Source organism: Physeter macrocephalus, chromosome 9 (assembly GCF_002837175.3).
Source record: "Physeter macrocephalus isolate SW-GA chromosome 9, ASM283717v5, whole genome shotgun sequence".
NCBI classification, from domain to species: domain Eukaryota; kingdom Metazoa; phylum Chordata; class Mammalia; order Artiodactyla; family Physeteridae; genus Physeter; species Physeter macrocephalus.
The window spans coordinates 9,341,616-9,354,442 of NC_041222.1; the positions used below are offsets into that span (position 1 = coordinate 9,341,616).

Sequence of the window (12,827 nt, forward strand, 5' to 3'; positions counted from 1 at the left end):
CCTGTTCCCTGCTTGACCCCTCGCCCCAGTTCCCTTTGCAGCATATTGGTGGGACAGCTCAGTGCTTACATTCCTGCAGTACTAGGAGGTGTCTCCATGGGTCTGTCGTGGGCCTAGTGGCAGTGACCCATAGCAGCAAAGAATGTGGAGCATATATGGTTATGAGGCTTGCTGCCAGCCTGGCTCGTGGCGTCATAAACACAGACCTGGCATGACTGATTGATGAATTCCGATGTGCACTAAAAACATCAGCTTCCTAGTAAAGGCGCGATGGTGCTAAGGTACTGTCTGAGTTACAGCAAAACTCAGAATCGATATCAATATCAAGGAATAAGCTAAAAACACATTCTTGGGATGGCATGAGTACCTCTTACAGTTCTTCAAAAGAGAAATTGAGTTGTTCTTAAAAAGGAGACTTTCACACAAAAAAGACAAATGGTAGTTTCTCCAGAAAGATACTGGCTTCTGCTCACTGTGCCCCTTGTACCAAGAAGTTCTGATTTGTAGTGCCTTTTATAAAAACAACCTTTGGACTATCATGTCATGAGGTATTAAAGCTGAGAGGCCCTCTGAGATTTCCAGGTTCAGACCCTCTGAGCTAGTAGCGGTGGAGCTGAGGCAGCAAAATGGCAGCTGAGAGTTCAGAGTATGGGTTTTAGAGTGAGACAAACCAGGATACACGTCTTGGTTTCTTCATTGTCTAACTGTGATTTTGGACAAATTGCCTAATTTTTTGATCTTCAGTTTCCCCTTCTGAAAGATGGAGATAATGAGAGTGATTATTTTAGGAGGTTTTCATAAGATTAGAAAAACATGTGAAATGGCACTGTTTCAACATAGTTGGAGTTTGGCAAGTGTACCTAATGAATTTGTATTTGTACAGAGGTGATATCCACAGACCTTTAGTCAGAGGATGGTAGCTGATAGTGGTTAAATGCATGGGCTTTGGAGTCAGACACACCTAGACTTAATTGCCAGTCTCAGTAATTACTGTGTGGTTCTGGGCAAGCTGCTTTCCCTCTCTGAGCCTCATATATAAAATAAAGAGAGTAATAGTAGTTATCTTTTAGGATCATCTGGGGGAATTAATAGCAATAATGCAGATAAAACTGCATAGGTCCCTGCCTGACACATATTAAGGACTCGGCACAAATCAATTAATTTGGACAACCAACTCATATTTATTAACTACCTAATATGTACAGTCAATCAGGGTTCATCATTCCACAGCTTGCAGTCATAGTGTTATGCCCATTTTATAACATGAGGTAAGTTGAGGTTTTGGAGAAGGGGGAGAGGAAATAGGGCCGCTGGGACTGTAGTTTCTTCTACCTGACCCAGAAAACCCTCTTCCCACTCCACACTACTGCTCTAGCCTTGAACGCTGGTGAAAGAGGATGGCATGACAAAGACAGGATGCTGAGACGCTTAGCCCTTCTCCCTTCTATTCAGATTGTCGCTGGCCTCCAAGGATTACCTCTTCTTGAAAGTTTACTCACTCCTTTGACTTTGTTTAAACTTCAGAACTTGGAGATCTGGCGGTGTGAAGGGTCAGAGAGCCTTCTCAAAGTAGTCCAGACAACCGTGTCTACTCTAGAAAGAATTCTGTGCCCTGGATTGGACCTGAATCCACCAGGGCTGCAGTTTACCAGTTCTCTCCATCGAATACCACACAGGCTGCCTACTCCCCCCAGTACAGCATGGAGCTGCAGGCAACAACGCTGAAAGCTGGGGACATGCATTGCACCTAGAATAACTCCCAGACTCTATTATGGCCCACAGGGTCCCCACCCACCCATCTTCCCACTCATCTCTCTTTGCTACAGTCGCACTAACCGTCTCCTCCTCCAACAGTCTGGATCCTTCTCACCTCAGGACATTTGCACTTACTGCTTTTCCTGCCTGGAATGCTTTTCCTCCCATAAGCTAGTTCCTTCTCATTTTCATGTCTCAGATCAAACCTCTCAACAAGAAGGCCTTTGTGGACACACCTGTCTAAAGCAGCCACATCCCCCTTCACTTTAGTCTATTATCATTCACCATTATCTATTTTTTTGCTTACTTTTTGTTTAGCTTTATGCAAGCAGGGACCTTAACTCTCTTGCTCATCTTTATAATCTTAGCACCTAAAATAATTCCTGGCACACAGTTAATGCTCAACTAAAATTTGTTAAATGAATGAATGAAAGAATATATAAATGAATATATAAAGCCATACAAGATAGCATCGGGGTTTACTTCTCAAGCCCTGGATTCAGACTGCTCTGCCCCCCAGTAACTGTGAGACCATGGAAAGATACACAACTAAGTCTCAGTTTTCTCCTTGGTGAAATGAAGGTGATAATAATCCCTGTCTTCTAGGTTTGGTACTTGTAAATTAAGAGATTATGTGCAAAATGCCCAGCAAGGCAGTTGGTGTTCAATACATGCTTAATAATTATCTTTTTTTCCTTTCCAAATCATTTTCCTTCAGCCTAAGCATCCCTGAGTTCTTTTTTTTTTTTTTTTTTTTTTTTTTTTTTTAATTTTGCTTGTGGCCTTTTTTCAAGTTTATTTCTTTATTTTTGGCTGTGTTGGGTCTTCGTTTCTGTGCGAGGGATTTCTCTAGTTGCGGCCTGCCCCCCAGTAACTGTGAGACCATGGAAAGATACACAACTAAGTCTCAGTTTTCTCCTTGGTGAAATGAAGGTGATAATAATCCCTGTCTTCTAGGTTTGGTACTTGTAAATTAAGAGATTATGTGCAAAATGCCCAGCAAGGCAGTTGGTGTTCAATACATGCTTAATAATTATCTTTTTTTCCTTTCCAAATCATTTTCCTTCAGCCTAAGCATCCCTGAGTTCTTTTTTTTTTTTTTTTTTTTTTTTTTTTTTAATTTTGCTTGTGGCCTTTTTTCAAGTTTATTTCTTTATTTTTGGCTGTGTTGGGTCTTCGTTTCTGTGCGAGGGCTTTCTCTAGTTGCGGCGAGCGGGGGCCACTCTTCATTGCGGTGCGCGGGCCTCTCACTATCACGGCCTCTCTTGTTGCGGAGCGCAGGCTCCAGACGCGCAGGCTCAGTAATTGTGGCTCACGGACCCAGTTGCTCCGCGGCATGTGGGACCTTCCCAGACCACGGCTCGTACCCGTGTCCCCTGCATCGGCAGGCAGATTCTCAACCACTGCGTCACCAGGGAAGCCCCTCATCCCTGAGTTCTTTCAACTATTATTCCTGTGCTATGACTTTGTGTTCCTCTTTGGAACTTCCAGGGCCTTTTCTGAAGTCACAGCCTTGTGCTCTGTTTTCTTGTTGTGCTACAGGTTCACTCTCTATGCAGTGGATACCCGAGGGAGGCACTCAGAGCTCAGCACAGTGACCCTGAGGACCGCCTGTCCGCTGGTAGATGACAATAAGGCAGAAGGTAGGTGACCCATTTCTTCACTTCCGAGGTAACTCCCATATTTTCGCTCTCTAAATTCTGCACCCAACAGTCACTAACCACCACTACCTTCCTGCCTCACACACACATTGGCACAGGGAGAAGAAAGCCAAGGGACTAAGGAGGAACATGGAGATAAATTAATCAAAGCCATGAAGGGAATTGAGACTGACCAGCAGTATCTTTGCCAGTAGAAAGACTTGCTCCTCTTTTATGGAATCTGTGTTCTGACTTAGAGGCAAGGAATGGTGGAGAGTCAGAACCCCATGACTGTGTTCTGCCCCTTGGCCTAGGCTTTTAGGGACCAATTCCTTTCTTCCACTTCAGGCTACGTTAGAGCTGGCAAATCGGTGGCACCTAGAGGACCACTTGGCTTTGCTGCACTCATGGAAGATATCATTAGCTGATCACAGCACACCTTCCCATCTAGCCCAGGGGTGGCCTCAGAATCCTCAGCATAGAGCTAGAGTCAGTAACTATCAGTCAGAATTAGCATGCAAGATGAAACCTTTTCTGCTGTTCCTTGTCCATGAAGTTGTAAACATTAGGCAAAACACCTGTCAAAAAAAAAAAAAGAACCAATAAATCAGATCTACCATATACTTAGTTCTTAGATAATGTGTAGATACAGTTTCTACAAAAACATGATGGTAGCTCATGAGACCTGGTGGTCCACTTCAAGTTGAGCACATATTTTCTAAGAACCCTGGTACAAGCAATGCAGAAGAGACATGCTCTTCATCTTTCAGGAGTTCACATTCTAGGGGGAGAGGGAGAGAGACATTTCTTCAAATGGCTCAGTCCTAAGCTTGATGATAGATGTTTGTGTGCTACCTACCAGACAAGAGGAGATGGTGAGACACTGAGTCTCAAAAGGGAGGGGATTTGAGATGGTTTCCTGGTAATTTTTTAAAGTATTTTTATTTTAAAATAACACATGAACGTGGTTTAAAAAAATAAGAACAATAAAGATCAGAGTAGAAAACTTTACAAAGTAAATGCTCCTCCCATCCTGAACCCAAGTCCCCCAGACTGTCCTGAAGGCAATTGCCGTTAGCAGTGATGTGGGAACATACATAAATTTTGTTCAAAGTCTTCAAAGATGAAAGAATGTGCCTCCTATTCAAGAGAGCAGCCCATAATGAATTTTAGTGACATCAATTAGTAGGAATGACTGAAAGAGTAGAAATTGCCATGAATGGCAAACAGAAGAGTCTAGATTTTCTTTGAAAGATTTTTGAATGGAGAGCTGTTAGACCTGATCACAGAAATGTGTTGGGAGTATTGCAGAGAGGAGATAGAAGTTGACTATTGAGATGAGCCCCAGACAGTTTATTTAAGCCTCTGCACTTGTTTGGAGTTTTCTGTTACCTCATAGGCACAAAACTTATGTTAGTGAGTGCAATTATAAGCACTAACTTTGTGCCAGACCCTGCGTTGAGTGCTTAACATGCACGTGTTAATTTAGTCTTCCCAATGCCCCTCCAGACTATATATCGTTATCTCCGGTTGATAGATAGGAAAACTGAACACAGCTGGTCAGTGACATATTCAGGATGGAATTAAGGTTTGTCTGTCCCCAAAGACCACACTAGTGAACTCCTGCATGAATATGCCTTCCTAGTCGCAAGGCATGCTTTCGTCCTCCCTTTTTCCTGCTGTCCAGTGACCTCTGCCTGCAATTCTTCCTCCGCAGAGATAGCTGACAAGATCTACAATCTGTACAATGGGTACACAAGTGGGAAGGAGCAGCAGACTGCCTACAACACACTGATGGAAGTCTCAGCCTCCATGCTGCTTCGAGTCCAGCACCACTACAACTCTCACTATGAGAAGTTCGGTGACTTTGTCTGGAGGAGTGAGGATGAGCTGGGGCCCAGGTACGTGGGCATATGAGCGCGAGCGGGGAGGTAAATTCTTCTTGCTTCCATTTGACTTTACTGGAGCCTTCCTTCCATAGGCTGGCAATGGGCTTTATGAAATAAATAAGAGCGGCAGTCACCCTAGTCATGTCAGGGTTCGAGAGGGGAAGTGGGTAGGGAGAATGAAAGAATCTTGGAATTTTAGCTTCTTAGACTCCTGGGATGTCAGATCAGAGACCTCAGTGTTCTTTCAGTCAATCCCTCCCCTTATTCACCTTCCACTTGCGGTTTTAGAGATGGGAAGCGTAGCCTCCTTGAGGGGATGTGTCCTAACCAACATCGTAGAAGAGCATGGTGACAGGGTCATGGCCCCTAATCTAGGGCTTTTCCTACTCTTTCATAAGAAATCCGAGTTTTGTGTTTTTTTCTGCAATAAAGTCCATTGGTAACCAAGACTAAATACATTCATAAATTCAACATGTATTAAGACACGATTTTTTGTCACCAGCAGTGACTTTGCCAACCGCTGTGATAGTTGCCATGGAGGAGTCAACCCTAACTAACACACGGTCACGATCTTCTGAAGCTTCACAAAGTAGTATCTGAAACGGTGGCTGCATTTCATGCCTTGCACCCAACAGTGACATCCATTCATTTATTCAACACAAACTTAGTAGCCCCTCTTTTAGGTCGGTAGTTGATAATGCAATGTTAAAAATGTAGAAACAGTCCCTACCTACGCATAGCTTACTGTTGCAGGTAATTAAACAAGCAGTTGCAAAGAATAGGAATAATAAGGGTCAAAAGAATAGACGAAAGGGGCCCTTTGGGGAGGCAAGGCATAGACACTCGGTCTAGGTAACCCAGTGAAGCCCCCATAAGGGCTGAGACTCTGAGGCCTAAAGGGTGAGTTGGGGTCAGACCAGTGGAGGGAGAGGAGGATTGGAAGGTTTGGGGCCAAGGGAGTAGCCTGTGGAATGTTCAGAGGAAATAATACTACATAGGCAGGGGTTTTCCTCTTAAATTTTGGTCATTTGCCTGCCACCTTTATGATTTTTGTTGTATCGCCATACCATATGCAGTTCATTTATTTTCTATTTCTTCCTTAGGTCCACTTATTGAAAATATATTTGAAAAGAAAACACTGTATCATTTTGTAAAGGGAAAACTAGCACCATCTACCCTTAATAAAGATTTAGCTTAAGCATTCAGTACAATGGAAGAAAAACAGAACCAGAAAACAATATAGTTCAAGCCTAGCTGAGCCTGAGGCTTTCCCTTTAAAAAGGGAGATTAGCAAGTGTTAGAGAAGTACTTAAGACACAGTCCTGAACTAAAACTCTCTTTCTTAAAGTAATCTGGAGGAGGGGAAGAGAGTGAAAATGGGAATCTAAATGCTTTTCCTCAGTGTGATTCATTGTTGTTTAATACTGGATCTGTGATCTTCCTGAGTACCACCTAAAATCCTTTCTCCTGCCCCAGGGGAACTCCTTCTACACTTTGGTAAACACTGTGTGGAGGAACTGAAAGAATTTCTGTGTAGTTGGAGCAAAGTGTGTGACAGCAGGAGTGGGAAGAGATAAGAAGGGAGAGGTCAGCAAGGGCCAGTTCCGAATGCCCTGTAAGTAGGGTTAAAGAGTTTGGATTATCTCTCTAGGGTAATGGGAAGCTTTTCAAGTGTTTTTCACAGGGGGGAGATGTTATCAGATCTTCAAGGGATAAAGATCCTTCTGACTGCAGTTAGAAGCCTGGACTAGAGGTGTCTAGACCAGAAGGAGGCAGTGAGGCCATAGAGGCTGTTGTAACACTAATCCAGGAGAGATGGTGCAGTGCCCTGGGACAGGCTAGTGTCTGTCTGTGGCACTGAAGAGGATTGCGTGACTTCCTGAAATACTTAGTAGGGCAGCGTGTTATGCCTTAAATAGCTTTAAAATTACCCTGTAAACTAGGCAAAGTAGGGTACCCTCCCCATTTTATGAATGAAAAGGAATTGGAGGCCCCACAGGGTTAAATGAGCTGCCCAGAGTTTGCTATGGAGTCCGGTTCTGCCCCGAGCTTTCACCCTGAGCCCTTACAACACTTGCAGTAAACCCCAAGAATTCAAGGCTTGGTTGAGGGATAAAAAGGATCTTTCCCCGGGGCGGGCCTTATCTGTCTTGCTGGACCCTGGATTGTAACTTTCTCCCTTTCACATGAAAGAAATGTTCTTTAGATAAAAGCTAAAAGAGAGCAGACAGACAGAAGCACAGAGCCCCAGATGAAAGCTTCTGCATGAGTCATCTCGGCTGCCATCTTGCCTGGGGACAGGGAAAGGCATTCTACTTTATTGGGCTTTCCCACAGGGTTCAGGGATTTTAGGTGGAAGCTAAACCAGAGCTTCACTCCTGACTTTGTCTTTATCATCTTCTGGGGTCCTTCCAGGACATAAATCTTCTGGAAAGGCTTTCTGGTCGCCCACAGAGGCAGAACAACCCACTCGGTAATGGACCCATTCACCTCCTGCCAGCTAGTCACCAGCCACTATATGCCAACACCCACTGTGCCCCCCAGCTGCCTCCTTCTTTGGTCTTTCTAGTCTCTTGAGGGGATCTGAGATTTCTCTGATGTCCCACACTGGCTTCAGCAGGAATCAAGGCAGCTGCATCCTAATCCATCCTGGCACTGCTAATAAACTCACTGTGCAACCTTGGCCTGTGGCCCTCTCTGGCACCCAGTCTCTTTATCTATAAAATTGTTGCAGGAAGGGGGGCCCTTTCCAGAGCCCGAGAGTGAGCTTTTGTCTAACACTCAGAAATGAATTGTCCGAGGAGACACATGTGCTGGCAAAGCAAGGGACTTTATTGAAAAGGGGCGCCCGGGCAGAGAGCAACAGGGTAAGGGAACCCAGGAGAACTGCTGTGCCACGTGGCTTACAGTCTCGGGTTTTATGGTAATTGGCGTTAGTTTCTGGGTTGTCTCTGGCCAATCATTCTCACTCAGGGTCCTTCCTGGTGGCACTCGAGCATCGCTCAGCCAAGACGGATTCCAGCGAGAAGGATTCTGGGAGGTTTGTAGGACACATGGACTGGCTTCTCCTCCCTCCTTTTCACCTTTCCCAAATTCTTCCAGTTGGCGGTAGCTTGTTAGTTCTGAGTTCCTTACCAGGACCTCCTGTTGTAAGATAACTCATGCGAGTGGTTCCCATAGGGCTTGGCCAGGGCGGTGGTTTTGGTCAGTGGTTCCCCTAACAAAATGATAGTAGTACTTTTTTTTTTTTTTCTTAGCAGTGAAAAAGCTGTTTTCTAAATAAAGCTTACAAAGAACCCCAGGTCTTAGCTAGAAGTCACCTCCTCAGAGAATCCTCTAAAATGTCTACCCATTCACTTTATCACACCCTCATGTTTTAATTTTCTCTGTCGTATCTACTAGGTTTAGTATCCTATATTGCTTATGTGTTTACTTCTGAGTTATCTATAAGATATTATCCCCACTACAATGTCAGTTTCTGTATAGCTAGTGATCCTTTATGTCCCATTCACTCTTGTAAGTAGGTGCTAAACGATTACTTATTGAATAATTGGATAATGGGATGAGTAGTTGTGTGAACCAGATGACTACAGAGTTGTTCTGGTAGAAGCTAGAGTGGGTGGCCTGGAGCCCCCCCTGCTGGGTCTCCTCTTCAACTTCCCCCCTCCAATCCCAAGGGTGCCTGAGGTCTACCTGAGCTATCAAGGATCTATAGATCACAACTGGAAACAACTGAATTCCACAAACTCTAAGGTTTTTCTAGCTTAAAAAAACAAAAATGCATTGTCCTTGCAAATATTAAGAGACTTGAGGATATCCTCACTTATTAATTTATGGATTCATCGATTCATTTAATGTGCTTACTATGTGCCAGACCCTGTGCTGTGGGCTGGAAACAGATGAGTGAAGAAGACAGCTCCTGCCTTTACCAGGCTCAACATCTAGTGAGAAAAAGACTGGTCAGCAGGCAGATGCAGTGAAATGTGTCACAAGAAGCACAGTATAAGGAGGGTGCGCCGTGTACTTTAGAGCGACGTTGATCAATCTTCAGCGTACCGGCGAATCACTCAGGGGCCTGGTTAAAATTCACATCAACTCAGTGGTCTAGGATAGGCCTGAGAGTCTGCATTTCTGACAGGCTCTTCAGTGATGCCAGTGTGGCTTGTTAAATAAAAAGCACACTTTGAGTGACACGGTTCTGGATGCAGCTGTTGGTGCAAGCTAATCCAGACCTGGAGCTCAAGGAAGAGTTCCTGGAGAAGAAAGTGAAGTGTATGCTCAGAAGTAAAGGAGGAACAGGAGCCCTCCAGGTGGAAGGGGAGGAGTGCTCTTGTTAGAAGGAACAACCGGTGCAAGGGTGAGAGAGGGTGGGGTAAGAGAATATACCTTCGTCAGGAAGGATAAATCTCAGGGGGGCAGAGAGTTCCAGGTGAGAAGGAAAAGGGAAAAAAACAAGGCTGAAGAGTTCAGCAGAGGTCAGATCATAATGGCTCTAACGAGCCCTGTTCTTCCGAAAGCTGGGTAAAGGTTTTAAACAGAGGATCACTGTGGGTAAATGTACCATGCTTCTTAAGGGTTAGCAAGTGTGCAGAACATCAAAGTGTAAAGGAGAGAGAGCAAGACCCTGCCTTGAGTTCATGTCCTAGCTTTGCCACCCACTTGCTGTGTGACCTTGGACAAATTTCATCACTATCCTGGGCCTCATTTGCAACATGAGAGAACTGGACTCCAAAGTCCCTTCCAGCTGCGAAGCCAAGGAACCAGCAAGCCCTGAAGGTCGTAGAGACCAGAGAAGAGGCACACCATGAGTGTCCTTTCACCTCTAGCCCAGCATGGCTTGTTTCTCAGGAACCTAGGATGGCTAGGATAATAAGAGCTTTTCCCAGGAGCGCTCTGAGGGCTGGTATCTTGGGATGAGCTCTATTAGGATTTTGTTGGCCTCTGGTCACCAAACCCCAAAATGTTCTCTACTCCTCTGTGGGTTTGTGGTCATGTACCCCCATAAAATTTAGTGACAAAAGGGTGACTCTTGCTGCTACCTAATAAATCCATCAGGCCAATGTCCTCCAGGGCCTGGTTCCCATGGCAACCACAGGTTACTGCAAACAGCTGTTCAGAGAAGACCCGCTGACACCCAGCTGTCCCAGCCATACGGTTCCTATTAGGAGAATTGAAAAACTGAACTTATAGGTGGCCAGGGACCAAAATCTGCTCCAGTCAGAATACCCTTGACCACTCTTGAGCTTCTCAGTCCTCTCAGTTATGTCTGATTAAAATGATAGAGTAGGGAGAAGAAAGCAAGCACTTGAAGAGATTTGTTTCAGTGGAATTTATCAGGCTAGATTAGAAATGGTGTATTTCTGATGTCAGCCCCTCTTGCTTCCATGGCAGACATTGCTAATAGCTCACAGAAATCATCCCAGGATTGGTTCATTCTGGGATCTTTCTCAACACAGCCAGACAAGAAGCTTTTCCCATCTGAGAAGGATTAGCACATGCTATGAACTGTCATTGCTTTGTTCTTAGTGAAAATATTCAAGCCTGGGATGTCAGTGTACCTTTTTCAGTCCAAGATTATGTTAGCTCTTTCCTTAGATATCTTGCATTCACTCTCTTGGAATTTCTAGGACATTGAGAACAAGAGCAAATTTAGGCTTCTAGAGCCATATTCCTGTCATCTCAGATGCACTTTTATTTTTTCTGCGTATTTTGGCTTTTCGGAAATCATGAAGGATTGTGCACAATAGATTTGCACGTTAAGTGTTATATTCTTTCTTCTTTTCTTGAAAGGCTGTAATTAAATCAGTAGCATCTCTGAAAATTGATGATGTCTTGGAATGGATAAATACAAACAAGACAAACTATGACTTTTAACAAATGTCCCACAGAACATTCTCCCCACTGATAATATAGCAATGTACATAATTATCTTGAAGTTTCCGTCAGTGCAAAACTGAAATACTTTTGGGTTCATTGAGACTCAGTTATTCTTACCATCAGTTTAGGAATGAATTCTTGGAAGGTCTCATGGTTTCTTATGAGAGAACAAGGAGGAGACAAAGCCAAATGTAAATATTTTCACTACTCACCTTACAAATCATATTTCAAACCTGGTGTTGAGGAAATATATTTACATGGCAGTACCTGAGCTTCGGGTTTTCTGTTTAGTGGGGGTGGTCTGAGGCTAAACTTGATGTGGATTTATTCTGAAAATAACCCCAGTGAACCACTGGGAAGCCATAAAACCATGGCTTCATCGCACATACTCATCACACCAGCTTTAAAATACGTGTAAGTGTACGCATGTTTTCAAAATGGAAATGCCTTTATTGTATTTTATCCTAAAGTAATTCTTGTTCATTCTGTAACATGTAAATGAGACAGATATATATAAAATGGCGAGCAAAAATGTTGTACCCCCGAACCCCGAATCCCCACCCAGAGATAAAATTAAGTGTGCACGTACTTCTCCAGATATCGATATGGATGTGACATGGATATGCTTATGAGTAGGGAAACGGGTACGGACTTAAGGATACATTGACATCTCCAGAACACAGTTCCATTTCCATCAACTCTGCTATGTTTAAGGAGTACATACCTTTTGGTCTGTTTTCTGCCTATTTACGCTTAATAGCCCATGTACAGGCCTTTTCCTGTGGATGCATGTGTAAATACGTTGTGTTTTTGAAGGGTCTTTTAGCCAGTTAATTATATGAATGCATCACATATTAATTTAGTCCTCTGTTAAAGACCAACTAGATTTCTTCCAACTTCTTTTCTATTATAAACAAATCTGGGTAAACATTTTGCCCACTTGCCCGATTACTTCCTTAGATCCACATGATGCTCCTGTGTTGTTTCATTCCCTTTATCAACCTCTGCTAGAAAAGTGCTGTATTTTGAAAGCTAAGGACTGAAAATTATTCATCCCTTCTTCTTTCACAATCAGGAGGAGCTAGATACCAGGGGAACTATACACTGTCCAAGAAGCAGGTGGGAAATATTAGTTGAACGTTTATTTTGGCCCAGTCACTTTTATCTCATTTCATCTCCTGAACAATTAATTTTGAAGACGAAGTAACAGAGAATCAGTGGAGTTAAGTAAATTGTTCAAAGTTACACAACTAGTAAGTGTCAGAGCTCAGATTCAAAGTAATGTCTTCTGCTGTCAAACTAGTGTCCTATCCAGTATAACACATTGCATCCCAAAATATGTGCACAACTAACAGATGATATAGTATGAATCTCAACAGAGGAATGAAATGCTTCAGCAACAAAGAGCAACGCGTGACTTAGGGTAGCTGGGAAGATCTGGAAGACCTCCTGAAGATGAGATTTTAGCGTGGCTTTGAAGCATGAATAGAATCTCAGTGAATGTGGTCCTCTCATCTCAGGAACCCGATGCTATGACAGTTGTCACAGCATGTTCTCTTGTGAACTGCTCGTCAGATGGTATTTCTCTGTGAATCAAGCCCCTAATTCCTCTTAGGTTAAAAACAAACAAACAAACAAAAGCAACAAAGATCTGCTCCAACTCCCA

At 43.6% G+C, this 12,827-nt stretch overlaps 1 protein-coding gene across 5 annotated transcripts in view; it reads left to right on the top strand.

Moving 5' to 3' along the window:
* ASTN2 (astrotactin 2) overlaps nt 1–12,827 on the top strand; it is a 961,664-nt gene that overhangs the window by 941,594 nt on the left and 7,243 nt on the right. For all 5 annotated transcript variants that reach the window (XM_024126377.1, XM_024126379.2, XM_024126378.1 and 2 more), the window contains 2 exons: nt 3,298–3,398; nt 5,113–5,296. In XM_024126377.1, coding sequence (XP_023982145.1) covers nt 3,298–3,398; nt 5,113–5,296 — 285 coding nt within the window. The remainder of the gene's footprint in view (nt 1–3,297; nt 3,399–5,112; nt 5,297–12,827) is intronic.